General features: G+C 43.9%; 1 protein-coding gene and 1 long non-coding RNA gene across 2 annotated transcripts in view; one reads left to right on the top strand and one right to left on the bottom strand.

Annotated features, from left to right (window-relative positions):
- The window catches only part of LOC139755435 (uncharacterized), an 81,929-nt gene extending 73,303 nt beyond the window's left edge, over positions 1-8,626 (bottom strand). The window contains exons 1-2 of the long non-coding RNA XR_011714095.1: positions 8,509-8,626; positions 3,081-3,269 (exon numbers count right to left, since the gene is read on the bottom strand). This is a non-coding gene — a long non-coding RNA (uncharacterized lncRNA). The remainder of the gene's footprint in view (positions 1-3,080; positions 3,270-8,508) is intronic.
- The window catches only part of Cht5 (Chitinase 5), a 31,259-nt gene extending 7,280 nt beyond the window's left edge, over positions 1-23,979 (top strand). Inside the window, exons 2-10 of the mRNA XM_071673739.1 lie at positions 9,306-9,549; positions 13,127-13,292; positions 13,775-13,874; positions 15,954-16,076; positions 16,965-17,088; positions 18,112-18,306; positions 19,598-19,679; positions 20,217-20,782; positions 21,039-23,979. Of these exons, the coding sequence (XP_071529840.1) occupies positions 9,307-9,549; positions 13,127-13,292; positions 13,775-13,874; positions 15,954-16,076; positions 16,965-17,088; positions 18,112-18,306; positions 19,598-19,679; positions 20,217-20,782; positions 21,039-21,164 (1,725 nt within the window). The 5' untranslated portion in view covers position 9,306 and the 3' untranslated portion in view covers positions 21,165-23,979. The remainder of the gene's footprint in view (positions 1-9,305; positions 9,550-13,126; positions 13,293-13,774; positions 13,875-15,953; positions 16,077-16,964; positions 17,089-18,111; positions 18,307-19,597; positions 19,680-20,216; positions 20,783-21,038) is intronic.
- Positions 23,980-24,905: the final 926 nt, after the last annotated feature.

Below are 24,905 nucleotides of genomic sequence, written 5' to 3' on the forward strand. Positions count from 1 at the left end.
GTCGGGCAGGACAGGTCTGGAAGCCACCGGGTTCCTTTTTAAGGACAGTCGTCCCATGGTGGCCGCCGGGCAGTTGAGAGCCTTTCTTACCGAACTTCCATACGAGAGGCAGTTGTGGGGGTTAGGAGTCTGACACTTGTACATCCTCTAGGAATACTGGTACGGCATGTGATGCAACAACCGCTGGTGTTGGAGTGTGTATGAGAGCAGGTTGAAATAGTGACTCTTGTTGTAGGTATTTGGAAGGAGCATTGCTTACAATGCTTTCGTTTCCTCTGCACAGAAAACTCTACGCTCCAAATGGACCAGTCAATGACCCATTTATGTACCCTAAGAACTTCCACTGTATGTTGTTGACCATGAGCAACTGTGTTTCATGCTACACGTCGTAAAATTGCGTCCCAGTGGTCAAGTGTCCAGCTGTATTATAATCTATTCCTCTGGGATGATCAAACCCCCAGCATTACACACTTCACATACAATGAAACTTATCTATACGAGGGTAATCTAGTATGATAATCAAATTTTTTCTCCAAGTCTCGCTCTCCCAAAAAGGCAATGACACTACACGAACGCCACCATAAAAATCTATTTGGCAACGTAAATATAATCACATCTGAGAAGCTATCCTCTGACTTTTAACTTTTTTTTTGAGCTATATATCTGTGGTCTTCTGCGCGTTTTTTGATCGAAAAGCTCTGAGGTTATGAACTTTGCCACACGCGTTCATGTCGGTATATAGGAACGCAGAACTTCGCCTCAGTCCATCACCAACAGGAAACTAAGATCCAAGAAATACGGGCTGCCATAGGCTACCCGAAATAAGCGTTGCTAGAAATCCGGCCGAGAGACTGGTATGTGGCGAGTTGGTGTGCGGAAGTCTGGAAGTCGGCGGGTTTTACGAAGCGGAGCATTTGTCTTACGTGTGTGAGAGAGAGAGAGAGAGAGAGAGAGAGAGAGAGAGAGAGAGAGAGAGAGAGAGAGAGAGAGAGAGAGAGAGAGAGAGAGAAAATAAACTCTGAAGTGGAAAAGCGGGAAAGGCAACAGTCGTTGAGGGAGAGACATCTGGCTGTTACACAAGGTGTGTGTGTGGGGGGGGTACACACGGTGTGTGAGGGGGATACATACGGTGTGTGGGGGTACAAACGGTGTATGAGGGGGTACACACGGTGTGTAAGGGGGATACATACGGTGTGTGGGGTTACAAACGGTGTGCGAGGGATGATACATACGGTGTGTGGGGTACACACGGTGTATGAGGGGGTACACACGGTGTGTGAGGGGGATACATGCGGTGTGCGCGGGTACAAACGGTGTATGAGGGGGATACATACGGTGTGTGGGGGTAACACGGTGTGTGAGGGAGCACCACACGCCATGTAAGAGGGTAGGCACGGTGTGCGTGGAGAGCTCTGCATAGATAGCGCGAGTGCGTATGTAGTCCATTAATATGTATACACTGTGTAAGAGGTGATGCAGTGTGTGGGGTAGACGGTGTGGCGCGGTGGTAGCTTAATATGTAGTGGCACATGTTGTTTGCAAATGCTAACTGTCTGTTATGGGAAGAAAGGTGAACACTTGTGTCGCCTTATCTCGCAACTTCGCACATTCATATCTTAACACTATGTACGTACACATACATCACATCTTAACATTATGAAGGTACACATAACACATCTTAACGTTGTGTAAATACACATACACACCTACGCTTTATGTAGTTATGTCTTAACCTTACACACACACACACACACACACACACACACACACACACACCCTAGCTTTGTGTGTAATGGGCTGCGTAGATGATGTGTCAGGTATGGTCGGTTTTAATGGTCGTACAGCCATAAACGTTAAGAAGTCATAATCTTTAAGCAATCACGTGTTACTCTGATCCACATAATGTTGTAATGTACGTCTATACTCGCAGTAGGCGCGTTCATGTATGCACTGCATGTGTAAATATTTACCAATAGCCGGTGGGCACACATGTAAGTAGAACGAATCATCAGGGTAACGCCCGCCTCACACTGGCCAGTTTTTACGTTGCCAAGAATGTTGCCGTCCGCTGCTGCTGCTGCTGCTCCTCTTGTTGTTCTTGCCCGAGCGACGAATCATCGACTTCCTTTGTTCGCTGGTCATTTTTTTTCTTTTTTTTCTGTCGACTGCTGCGTCAGCAAGTTCATACTTGGCTGAACTGATATACATGACAACCATGCTATTTTCTTTAAAGGTCTGAAGAGCCAACATGACCCGAGGCGATGGGTTGTGAAGACGGACGAAATCAAATAAAACGCCTTGCGTGATGATATGCCTCCAAATGGAAGATCTAAACACGGGGTACTTCATGATGCCCCGAGTCGAAGGTGCGCATCTCGAGCCACTTGCTATTGTTCGCTAGTAACAGTCGTCCTTTCAGTCCTCGTTTAGCTACTGGGTACATATTTTCTTCTACGATGAAGGTGCAAAAAAAAAAATTATTCTGATAAACGAAATGAAAACAACGTCGTTATCTCTCTTCAATCTAAGACAGATAACTTCTTTTATTTGACTGTTTCCGATTATGGATTCCCCCCATCCCCCAACATACAATGAAGACTAATCTAACTAATTTGATTCAAAATTCCGTCACGTTCAACCTAAAATGCTTCAAGATATTTCCTTGTCGTACCTAAGAATGGTCGTCATTACACTAGACAATTTATCATCCCACATATTCTAGCCGTAAACAGATAAAAAGATTTCGATAGACCAGACTCGCTCGAGCACATTCCTGGTATTTTGTCATATCAAGATGATTAGCTGGAAATGATGCATCAACGTCATAACGATTTGAAATCTAGGCCTCTATCACTGGCTATCCTAACTACTTTCAGCAAATAGCACATGGGCCAAGTCTTCCTTAAACCTAGAAGAGAGGTCTAAAGATCCTCCTACCGAACACTCCCTTCTCACTTTTCAGGATGAAAAATGGGCTGATGAAACTTAAAAGAAATACAAGAATGAACTATGAACGTTTGTCGTATAAACACACCACAGTAGCTCTGCATATAGGACCCCTCTGCCACTTACTGTCATACCTTACGTTAGCGGACGTAATAGGACGACTCCGACGCCGGCGCAAACGGGACCTGCATCATCCACAGTTGTGAGATCGTTGTAGCCTGTGCGGCCGTCCACCGTAGCCTACTAGGCCCTCGAAGGACTGGTATCCATCGTCACAGCTCGGCAAGCCATCCGGCGTATCCCCGTCGTGAATGAGCTACAACCTGTCGATAAAACAAAAGAAAATCAACTGAAATCCCTAATTCATCAGCATTTAAGAATTTACAAGCATATATGAAAGGTAAAAGATTAATGGTGTAAAGAATGATACGTTGTGTTGGACTCCCGTGGTTTAGTGGTTAGCGTTCCTGACAATCGAGCGCATCAGTTCGAATCCTGGGTGCGGCAGTCGGTCCACCGTCTACTCAGCTGTTCATCCACCCCTAGGGGTTGGTCAATGAAATAGGTACCTGGTTCAGGCTAATATATATATATATATATATATATATATATATATATATATATATATATATATATATATATATATATATATATATATATATATATATTATTTTGCTTTGTCGCTGTCTCCCGCGCCTGCGAGGTAGCGCAAGGAAACAGACGAAAGAAATGGCCCAACCCACCCCCACACACATGCACACACACACACGTCCACACACGCAAACATACACACCCACACATCTCAACGTACACACATATATACACACACAGACACACACATATACAGACATGCACACAATTCACACTGTCTGCCCCTACCCACCCCCATCGCCACCCCGCCACACACGGTATAACATCCCCCTCCCCCCTCATGTGCGCGAGGCAGCGCCAGGAAAAGACAACAAAGGCCCCATTCGTTCACACTCAGTCTCCAGCTGTCATGCAATAATGCACCGAAACCACAGCTCCCTTTCCACATCCAGGCCCCACACAACTTTCCATGGTTTATCCCAGACGCTTCACATGCCCTGATTCAATCCATTGACAGCACGTCGACCCCGGTATATCACATCGATCCAATTCACTCTATTCCTTGCCCGCCTTTCACCCTCCTGCATGTTCAGGCCCCGATCACTCAAAATCTTTTTCACTCCATCTTTCCACCTTCAATTTGGTCTCCCACTTCTCCTCGTTCCCCCCACCTCCGACACATATCCTCTTGGTCAATCTTTCCTCACTCATTCTCTCCATGTGCCCAAACCATTTCAAAACACCCTCTTCTGCTCTCTCAACCACGCTCTTTTTATTTCCACACATCTCTCTTACCCTTACATTACTTACTCGATCAAACCACTTCACACCACATATTGTCCTCAAACATCTCATTTCCAGCACATCCACCCTCCTGCGCACAACTCTATCCATAGCCCACGCCTCGCAACCATACAACATTGTTGGAACCACTATTCCTTCAAACATACCCATTTTTGCTTTCCGAAATAATGTTCTCGACTTCCACACATTCTTCAAGGCTCCCAGGATTTTCGCCCCCTCCCCCACACTATGATTTACTTCCGCTTCCATGGTTCCATCCACTGCCAGATCCACTCTCAGATATCTAAAACATTTTACTTCCTCCAGTTTTTCTCCATTCAAACTTACCTCCCAACTGACTTGATCCTCAACCCTACTGTACCTAATAACCTTGCTCTTATTCACATTTACTCTTAACTTTCTTCTTTCACACACTTTACCAAACTCAGTCACCAGCTTCTGCAGATTCTCACATGAATAAGCCACCAGCGCTGTATCATCAGCGAACAACAACTAACTCACTTCCCAAGCTCTCTCATCCACAACAGACTGCATACTTGCCCCTCTTTCCAAAACTCTTGCATTCACCTCCCTAACAACCCCATCCATAAACAAATTAAACAACCATGGAGACATCACACACCCCTGCCGTAAATCTACATTCACTGAGAACCAATCACTTTCCTCTCTTCCTACACGTACACATGCCTTACATCCTCGATAAAAACTTTTCACTGCTTCCAAAAACTTGCCTCCCACACCATGTATTCTTAGTACCTTCCACAGAGCATCTCTATCAACTCTATCATATGCCTTCTCCAGATCCATAAATGCTACATACAAATCCATTTGCTTTTCTAAGTATTTCTCACATACATTCTTCAAAGCAAACACCTGATCCACACATCCTCTACCACTTCTGAAACCACACTGCTCTTCCCCAATCTGATGCTCCGTACATGCCCTCACCCTCTCAATCAATACCCTCCCATATAATTTACCAGGAATACTCAACAAAATTATACCTCTGTAATTTGAACACTCACTCTTATCCCCTTCGCCAATCCTCAGGCACCTCATCATGAATCATACATACATTAAATAACCTTACCAACCAGTCAACAATACAGTCACCCCCTTTTTTAATAAATTCCACTGCAATACCATCCAAACCTGCTGCCTTGCCGGCTTTCATCTTCCGCAAAGCTTTTACTACCTCTTCTCTGTTTACCAAATTATTTTCCTAACCCTCTCACTTTGCACACCACCTCGACCAAAACACCCTATATCTGCCACTCTATCATCAAACACATTCAACAAACCTTCAAAATACTCACTCCATCTTCTCACATCACAACTACTTGTTATCACCTCGCCATTTGCCCCCTTCACTGAAGTTCCCATTTGCTCCCTTGTCTTACGCACTTTATTTACCCCTTCCAGAACATCTTTTTATTCTCCCTAAAATTTAATGATACTCTCACCCCAACTCTCATTTGCCCTCTTTTTCACCTCTTGCACCTTTCTCTTGACCTCCTGTCTCTTTCTTTTATACATCTCCCACTCATTACGATATATATATCGTAACTGAATGGCCTTTGTTAGGGCCTCAGCTGCCAGTGCCGTCTCAGCTAACATAAAGAAATATTACAAAGAATGTTATTTACTTGTATGACAGAAAATGTGTAATTCACTGAATGTTACGGGAAGGGAGTTTTACACTCTTGTTCCCCATCACGTACTTACACGTATGTGTACCGCGTCTTTACTCTGTTTGTGTACACAAACATACACCCCAACCTAAGCCAGGTAGGTACCCATTAACTGACCAGCCCCGAGGGAAAGAGAAAACATGAATTGGGTGCGGGCCGACTGCCGCACCCAGGATTCGAACCCCTGCGGGCCCAACCCCGGGCGGGCCCTTGGTGACTCAGGGTCAGTAAAGCTAATCACTGTACAACGGAGGCCCCGGTGTATGTACGTATATATGTATGGCTAGAAGCGTAGGCTTTATAGTGCTCGGGCACTGCGTGTCGGCAGATTCTGTTGAATGACTTAGGGAATCGGATAATGTCCAAGTCCTCTGATTCGAGTTCTAAGCGTCACGTTTTCTCTGATTCGTTCTCCTGCATCATGCTATAATGAACATGAATAACCAACCTGGGTAATTATTTACTTTCCGTTCGCCACTTTCTTACTAGATTCATCGATTTTCCAACAGAGGTCGTTGCAAGTATCGAGAAACCTGTAAGGCTGTAAGGATAGATGAAATTAGGTACAGGCACATGCAAACAGAATTCAGCATGAGTACTACAGGGTATCGTTTTGTTCGACAAGTGTTCTGCCTTTGGCCCTTGGGTTGCCAACGGCAATGTGTTATTATGTGTTATTATGGACGTCCATGTTCGACTTGTATGTGCGCGGTGCGTGTGTGTACTATGGGCTAGATTTTGCCATATATTTCTTCAATGAACGTTATATCTAAACCCACATTTTCTCTTGCGTTTTAGAACTCTCCACACAGGTTGTCGACAGGAGGTGTAGTGAATTAACTAAATGTCAAAGCAATTTTCTCGTATGAGAGTAATTTATATTCTTGGTTACAATGCTCCCTTTTTTTATGCTGAAAATTGTTGCGAAAGTATATGTTTACAATGAAAGAGAATAAGATGAAGAGCAAGTGAAAACCCCAGTTCAAAAACGCAAAGCCAGGGAAAAATTGATAACGGATGTGACAAGCCGGTGGTCCACTAGCGACACAAAAGCACCAGACTGTTGCAGCCTCTTGTCTTAACACTCCTAGGCTTCATATGTCTGGCTCTTGTGGTGGCGTCTGCCAACAAGAGACCCCGCTTGTCTTCTATGAATCTTCCTCACGCGGGCGTGTGTCTGGGAGCTGCGGCCGAGTTGGCACTGCGCTCTGACAAGTGCCATTAGAGGCGTTTGTGGGTCACGGGGACAGATGGTTTAACACAGGTGGGGTTAAGTGCCTGAATACCTACCAACCTCATAGCCTAGACTCATTAGTTACTTTGGTGAGCACATGTCAAACACGGATATAAATAATCCTAGTGGTTTCTTCACCATTTATCAATTGGCTATGGATATTTTTTCTATGATTGCATTTCACAATGACCAGTTGCAAGAAACTTTGAAAAAGACTATGAACTGGAACTAACTACAGCTTTGTAGGAAACTTACCGAGAAAAACAGTTTAACTTGCACTTTTGGGAAAGTGTGTCAAGTGTTGATATGAGCACGAACAGGACTGACATGTCGGAGGGATTCCCTTACTGTACATGGAAACTTGAAAATAAAATACACAGATCAAGATGTACGGATGGTCAAATGCATACGAAAATTCAAGGTTTGGTGAGCTATCACAGTACTAACGCGAACAAATTCCAATGCATACTATCAAAAACTTTGTTAATGTAACATTATCTTCCATTATCCTTTCTTTAGAAATAATTGACAATTACAGTAACAAAAAAAAAAAAGAAAATGACTAAGGAAAATAATGAAAAACACTTTACCATAACAGTGATTGACCAAGCTGTTGGCAAGTGACTTGTTTTCCCGTATCAATTCTGCTTAACCTATTTATGGATAACAGTCATGACGAGAGATTACACCTGAGTGGCCACAATTGCATGCATACATATGGATTAGGATATATTTAGCAAGCTGGTCACATCCTAAATAATCCAGACTAGCATATGCTTCTCAAGTTTGGTCACCTCACATAAAAAGAAGCACAAACAGTTAAATGAGATGGTTGAGAGGAGAGCAACAAAAATGTTATCAAAATCATGAGTTAAGTCGCAAGGAATGGTCAGTGGCCTTAAATATGTCCACTGTGGAAGACAGGTGAGTAAGGAGTGACGTGATCACATTAAGTTTCAAATTAAATCAATGTCAACAATGAGCCAGTCTTCCGGAATGTAAGGTTCGAACAACCAGAGGCCATAACATGTTGTTAAGCAAAGTATTTGTTGGAAAGATGGAAAGACGTAAATTTATGGTACGAGATGTAAATACATGGAATAAAGTGTGTGACGGACTTGTGAATGAGAAATGTTCAAGCCATGGGTTCCTGCGAGTGTAGAATCCCCCTCCCGTACAGTACAATTTGATAACTAACAACATAGCCTCCGTAGAACTTCACCAAGAATTGTACACTCGTACCTGAACTAAACCGTCTGCTGCACTTCCTGTGGTCTCAGTCGACTTCATCCTCACCACTAAATTCCTCCTCGTATCATGAATGATCGGCACAAAACCCTTCAGGTTACACCCTCCCTGTGTTTCCGTTCCTCACACCAACAGCACAACTGACGTCGTTTGCAGCCTTAATGTATTCCTCCGCCAGCAGTACTTTTACGTTCGGATTCTACACTTACATAGTTGTAAAATTAATTTACCGTTAATCTTATGAATAAATAATGACAGTACGTAATTATATTGGTAATATCCTTAAACATTCTATATATAAAAAAAAAACTACTTTAATGACTTTTTTCTTGCGTCTCTAGTGTCGTAGGCGACTAAGGGTCAGGAGTGGAGAGCTGGAAATCCTGTACTCCTGCATTGCTTTCCAAAATAGGAAACAGGGTGAAGGATCCAATTGATAGTATTCCTTCTAAGACTCTATTGTTTATTTCTGACCAGTTTCTATGAAAGTCGTGGCGTACCCAGGGCCTTTCTGAAGGCTCCAGCAGTCCAAGGCTACGCTACTTTCCATAGCAGGGAAGCTTAGTATCCTTTGGAGTAAGACGTTCTATGACGAGAATGTACTTCCAATGATACAACTTCGCTAGATGTATCTTTTCACTTTCGTTGTAACCTCGAATACTCTCAATCAACATGATTGTGGCTCGGGTGGCTTGCTGAAGCTGCAGACACACTACTTGTACTTGGAATACTCCTTTCCAGCAAGATTCTCGCTTGACAGACAGTAACGAGACTTTGTATTTTGCTTTCAGAATGGCGCGGGCGTGGTGGTTGTTGGGTTTGGCCGTGCTAGGCGTTGTAGCCACTGTCACTATAGCTACCATGGCCAACCGTAAGGCGCGCATCGTCTGCTACTTCTCCAACTGGGCTATCTACCGGCCTGGCCTGGGCCGCTACACCATCGACGACATCCCCGTCGACAAGTGCACACACATCGTCTACTCCTTCGTGGGCGTGTCCAACGTCACGTGGGAGATCCTGGTGCTGGACCCAGAGGTGAGGTCTGCCATCTTCATGGTGGTAGCGGCGGTGATGGGGGAGATAAAGATGATGTTGATAATAATACACTTTGGCTGGGCAATGATTATGATAACGGTAATTAGGCGTATATAACAAAATTGTTATATATATATATATATATATATATATATATATATATATATATATATATATATATATATATGTGTATATATATATATTTTTTTTTTTGTCGCTGTCTCCCGCGTTTGCGAGGTAGCGCAAGGAAACAGACGAAAGAAATGGCCCAACCCACTCCCATACACATGTATATACATACGTCCACACACGCAAATATACATACCTACACAGCTTTCCATGGTTTACCCCAGACGCTTCACATGCCCTGATTCAATCCACTGACAGCACGTCAACCCCGGTATACCACATCGATCCAATTCACTCTATTCCCCGCCCTCCTTTCACCCTCCTGCATGTTCAGGCCCCGATCACACAAAATCTTTTTCACTCCATCTTTCCACCTCCAATTTGGTCTCCCACTTCTCCTCGTTCCCTCCACCTCCGACACATATATCCTCTTGGTCAATCTTTCCTCACTCATTCTCTCCATGTGCCCAAACCATTTCAAAACACCCTCTTCTGCTCTCTCAACCACGCTCTTTTTATTTCCACACATCTCTCTTACCCTTACGTTACTTACTCGATCAACCCACCTCACACCACACATTGTCCTCAAACATCTCATTTCCAGCACGTCCATCCTCCTGCGCACAACTCTATCCATAGCCCACGCCTCGCAACCATACAACATTGTTGGAACCACTATTCCTTCAAACATACCCATTTTTGCTTTCCGAGATAATGTTCTCGACTTCCACACATTCTTCAAGGCTCCCAGAATTTTCGCCCCCTCCCCCACCCTATGATCCACTTCCGCTTCCATGGTTCCATCCGCTGCCAGATCCACTCCCAGATATCTAAAACACTTTACTTCCTCCAGTTTTTCTCCATTCAAACTTACCTCCCAATTGACTTGACCCTCAACCCTACTGTACCTAATAACCTTGCTCTTATTCACATTTACTCTTAACTTTCTTCTTTCACACACTTTACCAAACTCAGTCACCAGCTTCTGCAGTTTCTCACATGAATCAGCCACAGGCGCTGTATCATCAGCGAACAACAACTGACTCACTTCCCAAGCTCTCTCATCCCCAACAGACTTCATACTTGCCCCTCTTTCCAAAACTCTTGCATTCACCTCCCTAACAACCCCATCCATAAACAAATTAAACAACCATGGAGACATCACACACCCCTGCCGCAAACCTACATTTACTGAGAACCAATCACTTTCCTCTCTTCCTACACGTACACATGCCTTACATCCTCGATAAAAACTTTTCACTGCTTCTGACAACTTGCCTCCCACACCATATATTCTTAATACCTTCCACAGAGCATCTCTATCAACTCTATCATATGCCTTCTCCAGATCCATAAATGCTACATACAAATCCATTTGCTTTTCTAAGTATTTCTCACATACATTCTTCAAAGCAAACACCTGATCCACACATCCTCTACCACTTATATAGTGCCAGGAAAGACAAAAAATCCACTCTCATACACATAATACACAAATACGCACATACATACATACATACATACATACATACATACATATATATATATATATATATATATATATATATATATATATATATATATATATATATATATATATATATATATATATATATATATATATTCCCTGGGGATAGGGGAGAAAGAAAACTTCCCACGTATTCCCTGCGTGTCGTAGAAGGCGACTAAAAGGGAAGGGAGCGGGGGGCTGGAAATCCTCCCCTCTCAGTTTTTTTAATTTTCCAAAAGAAGGAACAGAGAAGGGGGCCAGGTGAGGATATTCCCTCAAAGGTCCAGTCCTCTGTTCTTAACGCTACCTTGCTAACGCGGGAAATGGCGAAAAGTATGAATAAAGAATAAAAGAAATATATAAATATATATATATATATATATATGGAAGGTATTAAGAATATATGGTGTGGGAGGCAAGTTGTTAGAAGCAGTGAAAAGTTTTTATCGAGGATGTAAGGCATGTGTACGTGTAGGAAGAGAGGAAAGTGATTGGTTCTCAGTGAATGTAGGTTTGCGGCAGGGGTGTGTGATGTCTCCATGGTTGTTTAATTTGTTTATGGATGGGGTTGTAAGGGAGGTAAATGCAAGAGTCCTGGAAAGAGGGGCAAGTATGAAGTCTGTTGGGGATGAGAGAGCTTGGGAAGTGAGTCAGTTGTTGTTCGCTGATGATACAGCGCTGGTGGCTGATTCATGTGAGAAACTGCAGAAGCTGGTGACTGAGTTTGGTAAAGTGTGTGGAAGAAGAAAGTTGAGAGTAAATGTGAATAAGAGCAAGGTTATTAGGTACAGTAGGGGTGAGGGTCAAGTCAATTGGGAGGTGAATTTGAATGGAGAAAAACTGGAGGAAGTGAAGTGTTTTAGATATCTGGGAGTGGATCTGTCAGCGGATGGAACCATGGAAGCGGAAGTGGATCATAGGGTGGGGGAGGGGGCGAAAATTTTGGGAGCCTTGAAAAATGTGTGGAAGTCGAGAACATTATCTCGGAAAGCAAAAATGGGTATGTTTGAGGGAATAGTGGTTCCAACAATGTTGTATGGTTGCGAGGCGTGGGCTATGGATAGAGATGTGCGCAGGAGGATGGATGTGCTGGAAATGAGATGTTTGAGGACAATGTGTGGTGTGAGGTGGTTTGATCGAGTAAGTAACGTAAGGGTAAGAGAGATGTGTGGAAATAAAAAGAGCGTGGTTGAGAGAGCAGAAGAGGGTGTTTTGAAATGGTTTGGGCACATGGAGAGAATGAGTGAGGAGAGATTGACCAAGAGGATATATGGGTCGGAGGTGGAGGGAACGAGGAGAAGAGGGAGACCAAATTGGAGGTGGAAAGATGGAGTGAAAAAGATTTTGTGTGATCGGGGCCTGAACATGCAGGAGGGTGAAAGGAGGGCAAGAAATAGAGTGAATTGGAGTCATGTGGTATACAGGGGTTGACGTGCTGTCAGTGGATTGAAGCAAGGCATGTGAAGCGTCTGGGGTAAACCATGGAAAGCTGTGTAGGTATGTATATTTGCGTGTGTGGACGTGTGTATGTACATGTGTATGGGGGGGGGGGTTGGGCCATTTCTTTCGTCTGTTTCCTTTGCGCTACCTCGCAGACGCGGGAGACAGCGACAAAGTATAAAAAAAAAAAAAAAAAAAAAAAAAAAAAAAAAAATATATATATATATATATATATATATATATATATATATATATATATATATATATATATATATATATATATATATATATTTTTTTTTTTTTTTGCTCTGTCGCTGTCTCCCGCGTTTGCGAGGTAGCGCAAGGAAACAGACGAAAGAAATGGCCCAACCCACCCCATACACATGTATATACATACGTCCACACACACGCAAATATACATACCTACACAGCTTTCCATGGTTTACCCCAGACGCTTCACATGCCTTGATATATATATATATGATTTTCTGTGTTCAGGTGGACGTTGCGAAGCGTGGGTTCCAGAACTTCACGGACCTGGCGAATGCCAACCCTCACCTGCAGACGATGTTGGCTATCGGCGGCTGGGGCGAGGGAGGCAAGAAGTACTCACAGATGGCCGGGGTGCCGGCTCGCAGGGCCTCCCTCATCGGCAGCATCGTCGGTAGGTGAAGGCTTGCAGTGTAAAGTACTGGTCTCGGGTAATTCAAGATAATTACTTATAATTACCCCTTTGTATAGTAAGGGTACTAGGAAGGGAGTCCTACACTGGTAAGGCCCCGTGTCTTATGTGTGTAATTACCTATTTGTAGTGTACAGGGAGGGAGTGTTGTACTCGTGGGGCCCCATCTATTAAACTTTCTATTCTGTCGTACAGTGTCCTGTGTGTGTGTGTGTGTGTGTGTGTGTGTGTGTGTGACATTTCATGCATGACCTCCTAAATAAAAAGTCCTTTAAATGATATACAAAATGTTCTAAATTTCAGGAACACACACACAGAGAGAGAGAGAGAGAGAGAGAGAGAGAGAGAGAGAGAGAGAGAGAGAGAGAGAGAGAGAGAGAGAGAGAGAGAGAGAGGGAGAGAGAGTCTCCTCCTCCGGTTGTGTGTAGTGGCTGAGGGCATTCATTCTCCCTTGCGTGTTGCAGAGTACATGAAGCGCTACGGGTTTGACGGATTTGACTTGGACTGGGAGTATCCCGGGGCTGCTGATCGTGGTGGTACGTTCAAGGACAAGGACACATTCAGGTAAGCCATGACGATGGTCAAGTAAGCCGTCAGGTGGTGAGCTCAAAGGAACCTTAGTTGCATATTTAAAAAATCAAATGTTTCATAGCGTTTCAGGTAAGGCAGAGGTGAACTTCACGCTAGCAATTATATCCTTATGAACTTCAGGTCATGGATAAGTATCTTGATAAGTCTCTGGTGAATGTTTAAGTAAACCTTAGCTGAGCGAACAACTATACTGATCAAGCTAATAATAGCTCGGTGAATTATCATTGGGTATATAAGTCGTACGAGTAAAGAGGTAAGGAAAAACTGTTTGAATAAGTGATTTATCTAAATAAGCTCCAGAAAGCGAGCACTTAATTGCCTTCATTAACACATAATCGGGTGAGGGGCTCAACCAAGCCAATTCTAACCTTTAAGTTAAATCTAAATTCTCGTTAAGACAGTTTTGATGATGCAATTGTAATGCAGTTTATCCAAGAGTATTTTGTTTTCTTTGGTGTTAACATGAAAAAAGAAATCGTAAAAATGATGGTAATCCTGGACTGATCTAATTTTACGTTACGTATCAGAAAAAAAAAAAAAACCAGACGAAGAAATGATGAACTGAGTGCCCCCTCACACAGTCAGGATTTAAGCAGTAGTATGATCAGGTTCAAATGTCCGATATACTCTACTATATACATATAGAGAGAAAAAAACATATCTGTTTTAAAAGGCATTTAATCATCTGCTATGGAATAGTCGTTGTAATGGAACCTCAGACAATACATGTTCAAATGAACTACTAGACAAAGACATTATTGACAATAATAGCGATGATAATGATAATGATGATAATAGTAATGATGATGATGATAATGATCATAATGATAATAATACTAATGATAATAATGATAACTGAACTTCGAGTAAAGTTCAGGTCTTGTCATAACGACAGTGTCCGGATGATATCCTAGTTTCAAAGGACTGCAGATGCAATGAGAGGGTAATGTGATCTTCGAGCCATCTTGAACACCTGGAAAAAGCAATTCAGGATTCTCTGATTGGTGGTTATAACTTGACGCTGACGGTCTTAATGACCTTGGTAGTCGATGGGCCTAAGCCCAAATGACCAACCAACCAACCAAGACCTAATTGAGGTTCAAGTTGGGAAAGTCACTAATCTACCTTCAGACGAACGAATCAAGTTCATCTTGGTTGAGCTTCAGGCAGTGGAGAGACATGATAACCAGGAATATACATTATCTTAACGACCTTCAGGAAGAGATAAGTTATGTAGATAAGTATTAAGTTGTCAACTGTACTTCAGTAAAAGGGCAGGTGTTCCAGTGAGGCTCAAGGGACACTTAAGGAGCTTCGTTGGGGAGATAGCTATCTATATGTGCTTCAGGCATGGATCCCATGTCTGAATTTGTTCCAGGCGCAGAAGAAACGTCTGAATGCATTCAAGGGAATAAAACATTTACCGTACAACCCTCAGATTGCGACCAGGTCTCTAAAAGAGCGGCAGGTACAGTTTCAGGCGTACAAGCCAAGGTCTTCTTCATAAGGTTCAGGTGAAGTCTCAATATGTTGGTAGTAGATAAAAGAAAGAAAAAAAACAGAAAGGAAGAAAGAAGAAAAAACAGGCATCTGAAAGCGTCTTTGGCTGAAGGCGTCTGCTCAGATGTACTCCATGCATATAACAGATGCCTTGAAGAGTTCCTGGTATGTATGTTAGCAAATGAGTGATACATTGCTAACTTGTAGGTCCTGGCTGCTCATATAGTCAATGCGTCAATAGTTTTCCAGTGACTTTGGAAGACAAGTATTTCATTTTCTAGTTCATAGATATCTAAGATGTCAGTATTTTCTTCAGTTATATTTTCCCCACTTTCAAGTTTTTTGTACATTGTGATATTACATGTGAAAGTTGTCTAGAAAATACCAGAATCTGATATTCCACAACTGTAGATGGATTAGACTCATTTCTTTGATGTGATAACATCACTTTAAGAAGGAATTAAATCCCTTTAACTTTCCGTCATGAGGTTCAGTGCATTCCACACGTGTAGAGACAAGGTCTGGTCGTCAGATTACGTATACCATCCACAGGGACTTCGTGCTGGAGCTGCGACAGGCGTTCGACAAGGTAGGCAAAGGCTGGGAGATCACCATGGCGGTGCCGGTGGCCAAGTTCCGACTGCAGGAGGGTTACCACGTCCAGGAGCTGTGCTAGTGAGTACCTACCGAGAGGGTGAACAGGAGCTGGAGCAACTGACGAAGGAGAAGGAGGAACAGGCTGGTGCTGTTGGAACGGATGGTTCATCTTGTGCTTATCTAGGTTCAGGGCGGCACATGACTAGATTTTATGGGTTCTTATTTAGCCATAGGGACCAAAGGAGGTGTTCAAGTACGAGTAAATCTATCTAGGTGTGAAGGAAGCCTTTACAGGGTGAGGGGAGGGTGTATGGTGGAGGTGTTTCAGTGTCCGTGGGTGGAGTAAGTGGATGGTACTATGCTTCAGACAACAGCCCCTCCGCCTCCCTCCCTCTCCTGACTCAGGGGTGACTGAGTCACGTCCACACTTGGTGGATAAATCTAAGCTTAGGTGGACTCGTGATTTGTACGACAACAGTCAAGATAAATCTAGAGGTTGAAAGGTTATTTTCTTTTCGACTGTTTTTATCTTTCTTCCCTTCGGCAATCATCTCGTCGCTTCCTCTCTACTCCCTTAATTAATATCTCATAATCTACGTTTATATTCATTAATGCTCACAGCTGCATTCTAATGATTCATATTTCACGTAAGCATATAATAATTTCTACACTGCATATATCAATAGTCAATCATACCTTAGTACCAATACCTACACAATAAGGACTAACTTATTCTTACGTACGTGTTCCAGAATTGTTACTCATATCATCTTATTTTTTTTACCCCTTTACCCTTTTTCTTTATTTCCTCCTCCTCTGACCTTGCTTGCCCTTACCCTTGCACGCCCTTGCATCTGCTCCTCACCCTGTTTGCCTTCACCCTCGCTTTTCCCCCACCACAATTGCCTGTACCCATACCTCCCCATTGCCTCTCCTCGCACGTGTGCTTGCTTGATCCCTTCCTAGTAACGTGGACGCCGTGCACGTCATGACCTATGATCTCCGAGGCAACTGGGCCGGGTTCGCCGACGTCCACTCTCCACTCTACAAGCGTCCGCACGATCAGTGGGCCTACGAGAAGCTTAATGTGGTGAGTGACCCCTCCTCTCTCTCTCTCTCTCTCTCTCTCTCTCTCTCTCTCTCTCTCTCTCTCTCTCTCTCTCTCTCTGGCCTTGGCCTCTTTCCGTAGCTCCTGATGAACGATCTTGATTTTTGCGAAGTGTACCTGGCTATCGCTGAGAGTTGATAGCTGCTGGTGAACGTCTGTGGCTTTCTGATGAGTGTATGTGACTTCTGATGGGTGTCTGTGGCTCTGAGTGTCTCTGGCTCTTGGTGAGTGTCCGTAGGCCTTGGTGAGTGTCTGTGGTTCTTGACGCGTGTCTGTGTACCTTGTTTAGTGTCTGTTGACCTTGGTCTGTGTCTGTGGCCTCCGATGAATCCTTCCGGCTCCGGACGGGTTCCGTGCCATGTGTCAACTGATATACTGCGTGACACTGTGTCATGTGTCGCTTCATGTGACGTGTGTCACTTGACGTGTCACGTGTTACTAGCTGTGTCATGTGTCACTCTAAGTGTCATGTGTCATTCGAGGTGTCATACGTGTCACTGGATGTGCCGTGTGTCGCTTCATGTGCAGACGTATCCTGAAGGTGCAACATATCTAAGCACAGTCTGATCTTACAGCACGGAGTAGAAGTAGTTTTTCCTCTCTCTCTCTCTCTCTCTCTCTCTCTCTCTCTCTCTCTCTCTCTCTCTCTCTCTCTCTCTCTCTCTCTCTCTCTCTCTTCTTCTTCTTCTTCTTCTTCTTCTTCTTCTTCTTCTTCAAGCATGACGTGTGGTGAGCGCCTCCCGCTCGCCTTGCCATGATAGCAAAAGAAATAAAAAAGATAAAAATCCCGTCGTAGGTACTGGCAGGTTGGTTGGTAGACCTCAATCTCTCTCATGAAACCATCATCGTAAGTAGGTAGGTAGGGAGGTAGGTAGGTAGGTAAGTAGGTGGGTAGGGAGGTAGGTAGGTAAGTAGGTAGGTAGGGAGGTAGGTAGGTAGCGTCTATCCCTCTCTTTCCATCCTCATGCTCACGACGCGGATGTAAACGATATCATCTCTCGTCAGGCGGACGGCCTTCAGCTGTGGGTTGACCTGGGCTGCTCCAAGGACAAGCTGATCGTGGGCGTACCCTTCTACGGCAGGACCTACACCCTGGGCAGCAAGGACGTCAATGGCCTGAAGGCGCCCGTCAAGAAGTGGGAAGGAGGCGGAAAGCCAGGACCCTACACCAACGCCACTGGCTTTATGGCTTACTACGAGGTGAGGAGGAGGTCAGGGTTTGTTATGAGGTAAGGAGGAGGTCAGAGCTTGTTATGAGGTAAGGAGGAGGTCAGGGCTTGTTATGGGGTAAGGAGGAGGTCAGGACTTGTTATGAGGTAAGGAGGAGGTCAGGACTTGTTATGGGGTAAGGAGGAGGTCAGGACTTGTTATGAGGTAAGGAGGAAGTCAGGACTTGTTATGAGGTAAGGAGGGGATCAGGGTTTGTTATGAGGTAAGAAGGAGGTCAGGGATTGTTATGAGGTAAGGGGGAGGCCAGGGCTTGTTATGAGGTAAGGAGGAGGTCAGAGCTTACCATGAGATAAGGAGGAGGTCAGGAATTACTATGAGGTAAAGAGTATGGGAAATGGAGCATTAGATCATCCAAGAGACAAAGTATAAACTAGAAGAAGACAGGACCTGCTGCTGTACTGTAAGGAGGACACGGTGACTTTATCTGACGTAGGAGGTGATTGCTGCTACAGTGTGAGAGATGAGGGCAGTGTATAATCAAGAGGCTACGGGAAACTAGGGACCAATAGATCAATATAGGTCGCGGCCTATACATAGGCAGCAAAGGTCGGTATGCTTATTATGTGAGGATGAAAGGTCAAGACCTGATGTAATTTCAGGGCCTATCATGAGAAAGGTCAAAGGTTATTCTGTGACACGGTAAGGTCAGAGCCGCGTGGGAAATGAAAGATACTTTAGGGCATATCAAGGATAGGAAAGGAGAGGTGAGGTATTACAGCGAGAGACAGGGAGGTATCGGTGTCTATAGGTTGAGGAGTATGAGGACTGGAGTCTCTCATGAAGGATAGGAGCAGCTGTTGCGAGGTCAGAACTTGACATGAGAGTGCGCACCAAGATAGCCACCCTTGCGGCAAGGATCATAGCCACGGAGAGATTGACTAGGAACGTCCTTTTGTGTTCAGGTTACCAATGTTGGGTTAGGAGAATATTATGCTCCCTTAGGTTACGGGGCGAGTTATGTAGGCCTATCAACTGGCAGGGTCATTAAGGCCTTCAACGTAAGTTACATCCACCAATCGAAAAATCTTTAACATCTTCCTCAGGTGTTAGAGATAATTCTAAGACACACACACACACACACACACACACACACACACACACACACACACACACAGACACACACACACACACACACTCTCTCTCACTATGCACGTGACCACTCATCTTAAGCAAGAACTTACCTCAACCTGATTTCAAGTGACTGATGACCTGTCGTTAGTCTAACTACTATTTGATTTTTACCTGAACTCTTCCACTGCAGATTTGTCCCCTGGTGGGCGACCCATATTCCGGCTGGACCAAGAAGTACGACGATGTCGGCATGTGTCCGTACACACACAAGGGTCAGTACCTTCCCACCTGACGTGAAAGAAATGGTTTCCAGATGTTAGCTGTGGGGAAGTTCAGGATTTACCTTCACTTAGTTAAGATTTCGCATTATTTATGTAAATTGTTTAATACTTTTGCCAAGTTTATGGTTATTAGGTAAATAATGTAGGTAAATAGCCTAGTTATTACATTCAAATAATCAAATAAGAATTTAATCTCTGTAGATTGTTTACGGCTTTGAACCAGATGTTCTATAAAAAGCTAAAAGAGAGAAAAATAGATATATAGATGAAAATTCTTGTGTACCGTAGCTCTGAACTCACAGCTGATGTGAGAACAAGGAAATCTTAAAAGGGAGATGGGAGAACCGATGTTCACATTGATTAACATAAAAAGTTAATCACTTTGATAATCGCCTCGTAGTAGCATATATGTCACAATACTCTGCCTCCAATGATGAAGCTTGGTAACAATGTTTGCTATATAGATGATGAGGTTGTCTATACACACACACACTTCGACTCACACTTGTGTTGGGTGACCTCCCACAGACGACCAGTGGGTAGGCTACGAAGATGAGGACAGCCTCAGGATCAAGATGGAGTTCATCATCGCCAATGGCTATGGCGGCGCCATGACATGGGCCATCGACATGGACGACTTCCACGGCACTTGCGGCAGCGTCAACCCGCTCATCACCGTCCTCCACTCCTACATGAAGGACTACACGGTGCCCACGCCTCCACCTACCACCACCACGCCCAAGGTCACCTGGTGGAAGCCCTGGAAGCCCTCCTCCACCACCCCCATGTCCTCATCCACCGGGTATCCTGTTACGCAGGCACCTGAGTACCCAGTCCAACCTCCTGTACAGCCATCGCCCTCCCCTGAGTACCCAGTCCAACCTCCTGTACAGCCATCGCCCTCCCCTGAGTACCCAGTCCAACCTCCTGAACAGCCATCGCCCTCCCCTGAGTACCCCGTAGAACGTCCTGTACAGCCATCGCCCTCCCCTGAGTACCCCATACAACCTCCTGTGCAGCCAGGGAGTCCTCCGCCCACTGGGGGGATGGACTGCACCAAGCAGGAGTACTTTCCTCATCCCAAGTGCCACAGCGTGAGTACCTGAGCTCGCTGGAGCCCACCTTCCAGAGACTAACTTTCACAATTACTCGAATGAGAATGGTTCTGTCCGATATCTATAAATCTGAGCATGTTTGTATGACGATGTCTATAATGACCAAAACCGAAAAGAACATAAGTATTTTAAGAGTTAAGAGCATGACCTGTAGAATGTGTTGTATTAGTGACAGCGTCAAAATTAGTTTCTCTATACACTTACAACGATGCACTTTTTTTTCCCCTCCCGGCAGTACTACTGGTGCGTGCATGGGGAACCTAAGGAGTTCTCGTGCCGGGAAGGTACAGTATGGGACCATGCCTCCAAGATCTGCAACTGGCCAACGGCGCCAACTGTTAGAAGCGACTGCAGAACTTAACAACTCCAGGAGGATCGCCAGCACTTCAGGGCAAACCTTCACAAGCTTGTGGGTTCTTGTTACTCTTCAGCTCTTGGACTTTCGTGGATTCTTCAGCAAATAGTTTTAAAATTCCACAGTTACTGAATTTACGTAAATTCTCCAGGTAACTAGATTATATTGGAACAGCTCAGCCACCGGGTTCTCGCGTGCTCTTAGGCTACTGAATTCTCTTAGAACTAAGCCATATATTTGTCGCGAATATTTAGGCAAGTGGGTCCCTCTTGAACTTAGCCATTGGGTTTACGAGAATGGGTTTGTCTAGAACTCAGCCGATGGGTTTTCGTAAATCCCTTAGCCAGTGTGTTCATCTAGAAGCCATAATGTTTGAGCGAAGGTTTTGGCCAATGGGTGCTTTTAAACCTCATCCATGGAGTTCCCGTGAATCATTCCGGTAATGAGTTCTTTTTAAAACTCCTCATCAACTTGGTCTTATGAATTCTTCAGCCAATGGATCCTTTTAGAACTCCTCAGTCATGGAGTTCTCGTGAATTCTTCAGCCAGTAGGTTCCTTAGGACTCTTCAGCCAATGGGCTCTCCTGATTTCTTCAGCTGCTCGGTTTTCCCCAGACCTCTTCAGCCATCACACCCACCCTCGTGACTTCTCTTCAAGTGTTCAGACAAGAGGTTATCAATCAACTCCTCAGGTTCTCATAAAGCAATCAGAGGCTAGATCACTTGGATTATTGTGCTGTTCCTTTGTTACCTCGAGTTCCAGAGTGCTCTTGAACCTTTGATCTCCCAGTTGAACACACACACACACACACACACACACACACACACACACACTTCCTCTCTCTCTGGTTGGCAATGACCTTACAGGAGTGAATCTTTGTTTTCCTGGAACTAATTATGGATTCTATAAGTAGGTGTCTGTCTGGCTGGCCGGTCAGTACATGGGGACACTGTTGGTTGAAGACACGTTACTGATATTCATTATCTTTAATACTTATTCTAGTTTTCAATGTTTAAGTAATAAATGTCTCTCGTAGTATCTTTTCGTACTTCCATTTCATTCTTAGATTCTTTTTCTTTGTTTCAAAATGAAATTCCGATGTTTTGCTCAAAATGTAGTAAAAGTCTGTGACGACGCTGGTGACTGTCGCATTCCTTACTATTATTCAATTTCTATGTGACAGTTGTTATGTAAGCACGTTACAGCCTGAGCTCCTGCCTCACTCTACTTATAGTCTCCTTACTAGACAAGTGAGGAGCGGTATTTCCTCCTCACTCAGTATTCATGAATAACCGAAAGTGCAATGATATAAAGACGAGGAATGGAAGTCTAGTGGAGTGACAATAAACCTAATGACATTGGTTCACATGACAGAGTAAGAAACACGTCAGTCCACAAAGACACTTTGTTTAGATTTATTGTGTGTGTGTGTGTGTGTGTGTGTGTGTGTGTGTGTGTGTGTGTGTGTGTGTGTGTGTGTGTGTGTGTTCTCCTAGCAATCAGAGCGTTTCACTTCCCTAGATGGAGTTTGAGTGATTTTCACTGAAATCGACAAAAGAAATTCAGCTTGCAAGTCACTGAAATCATTCGAGCAGTACCTCCCTCAATGTACCGAGATAACTGCCTGGAGTACATATGACATGTACTGTCTACACTCGACATGCTCAATATAACTACTGAGTCTCCTATCTTTTTTTTTTTTTTAGCGGTAAATACTTCAGCTGGATGTTGTGAACCACAGCCCCCTTTACTTTTTCATCCACATACGAACATCACATCCTCTGTCAAAGAACGAGAGAGAGAGAGAGAGAGAGAGAGAGAGAGAGAGAGAGAGAGAGAGAGAGAGAGAGAGAGAGAGAGAGAGAGAGAGAGAGGAGACCTTTTTTTTTCGTCACTGTGATACGGTATCTCTCATCTAGTGATGATCAAGTACATGAAAAACATAGGGATCTTTGTATGTACTTGATGCACAGTTTCTCCTCCTTTGAAAAGAGCCTGGTGTGAGACCTCTCTCATTCAGGGAAAATAATAGATCCTATATCAAAAATATAAAACCCAAGACATATGATAGTGGATCATTATAGCCTTGTATTCAATTCCTCGTTTTTGTTTTTTTCGAAACATGAGAAATCTCTTCATAAGCCTCATATAAAGTCTCTTCCTACAAGAGAGAGGATGAAGGTCTGTGTGGAACCCACTCGTGTGCCAAGCACCTCTTTTACCCCCTGCCTCACTTGTTGCCTCGCCTACTGGTTGGTTATTGCTATTTATTTATTATTGCTCTCTAACTTCCTGGCGGGCCAGAACCCTCGCCGTCTCGAGAGACGTAGAGAATCAGTCTTGCTGCAATGTCTCGTTGTATAATGTACCTAAAATAGCCACTGTAATCGTGAAATGATTTGCCATTGTTATCATGAAATAAAAGCCATTGTTATCATGAAATGATAGCCATGTCATCATGAAATAATAGCCATTGTTATCATGCAATAATAGCTATTGTTATAATGAAATAATAGCCATTTCTGTCATGAAATAGAAGCCACTGTTATCATGAAATGATAGCCATGTCATCATGAAATAATAGCCATTGTTATCATGAAATGATAGCCATGTCATCATGCAATAATATCCATTGTTATCATGAAATAATAGCCATTATTATCATGAAATAATAGGTGTGTCAGCATGCAATAATAGCCATTGTCATTATGAACTAATAGCTCTTTAGTATGAAATATAATTGCCATTGTTGTTATGAAATTACAGCCATTGTTAAGAAACACCAGTTACTGTTATCATGAATTAAATGTTCTTTTTTTTTCCCCTGTGATATCATCATATTTCTCTACCTCAATCTTGTGTTGATGCCGGGATACAAGCGTGTGCCATCCGAAGGGTAAGGGAACACTTGTCAATGTACTTCGTGTTCAACAACGTGTTTTACCAAAAGCACTTTCGAACGTGGCATCTTTCTACCCTGGCGAGCCGAGTATAGCCTCGGAAGGTCGCCTGACTCACACCAGCATTGACTGAAAGGTTATCGAACAACGAGTTGTTGTTGATAACACTCGCCCAGATAGTGGCAAATCATACGACCCAGTCTAACGTACAGCCGGTCCTTATCTGTATGTTACCTTCCCCACCCATTTTGTATCAGGCTTGTCCTTGAGATAGTGTACCTGTGTCAGCTAACGACGCCCCTTAGTATAAAAACGGGAGCTAATAAGTCCATAGAAACGTGTAACTTACTTAAAGTTTAGATGATTCGTTCTGAAACGAGAAGTTTTATCGGAGTCGAACCAACGTTGGCACAGTAGTGAGAGAGGAAGAACTCGTCCCGACCAACTTCTTCCTGGCTTCACTTGTCTGATCACCTGACCCCCCGTTGTGTGTGTGTGTGTGTGATTACTTTTTACGCCTTTCAGGGAAAGAGTTTAGAATTTGTTTTGCCCACTCTTAACCATGTCAGTGTAACGTGTCATTACTCTTATTCCACACACACACACCCACACACACACAAACACACACACACACACACACACACACACACACACAGGGACACACACACACACACACACACACACACACACACACACACACACACACACACACACACACCAACGATTGGAAGAAGAACTACAGGGCAGAAGTGCACAGTGGTGTTCACATCGATCTAAAAGCGATATACAGTGATAACTAGAGAGGAGCACTGGGGGCTTTGTGACAAGATCCAGCAAACCTTCACC

This window comes from Panulirus ornatus, chromosome 19 (genome assembly GCF_036320965.1).
Source record: "Panulirus ornatus isolate Po-2019 chromosome 19, ASM3632096v1, whole genome shotgun sequence".
NCBI classification, from domain to species: Eukaryota; Metazoa; Arthropoda; class Malacostraca; order Decapoda; family Palinuridae; genus Panulirus; species Panulirus ornatus.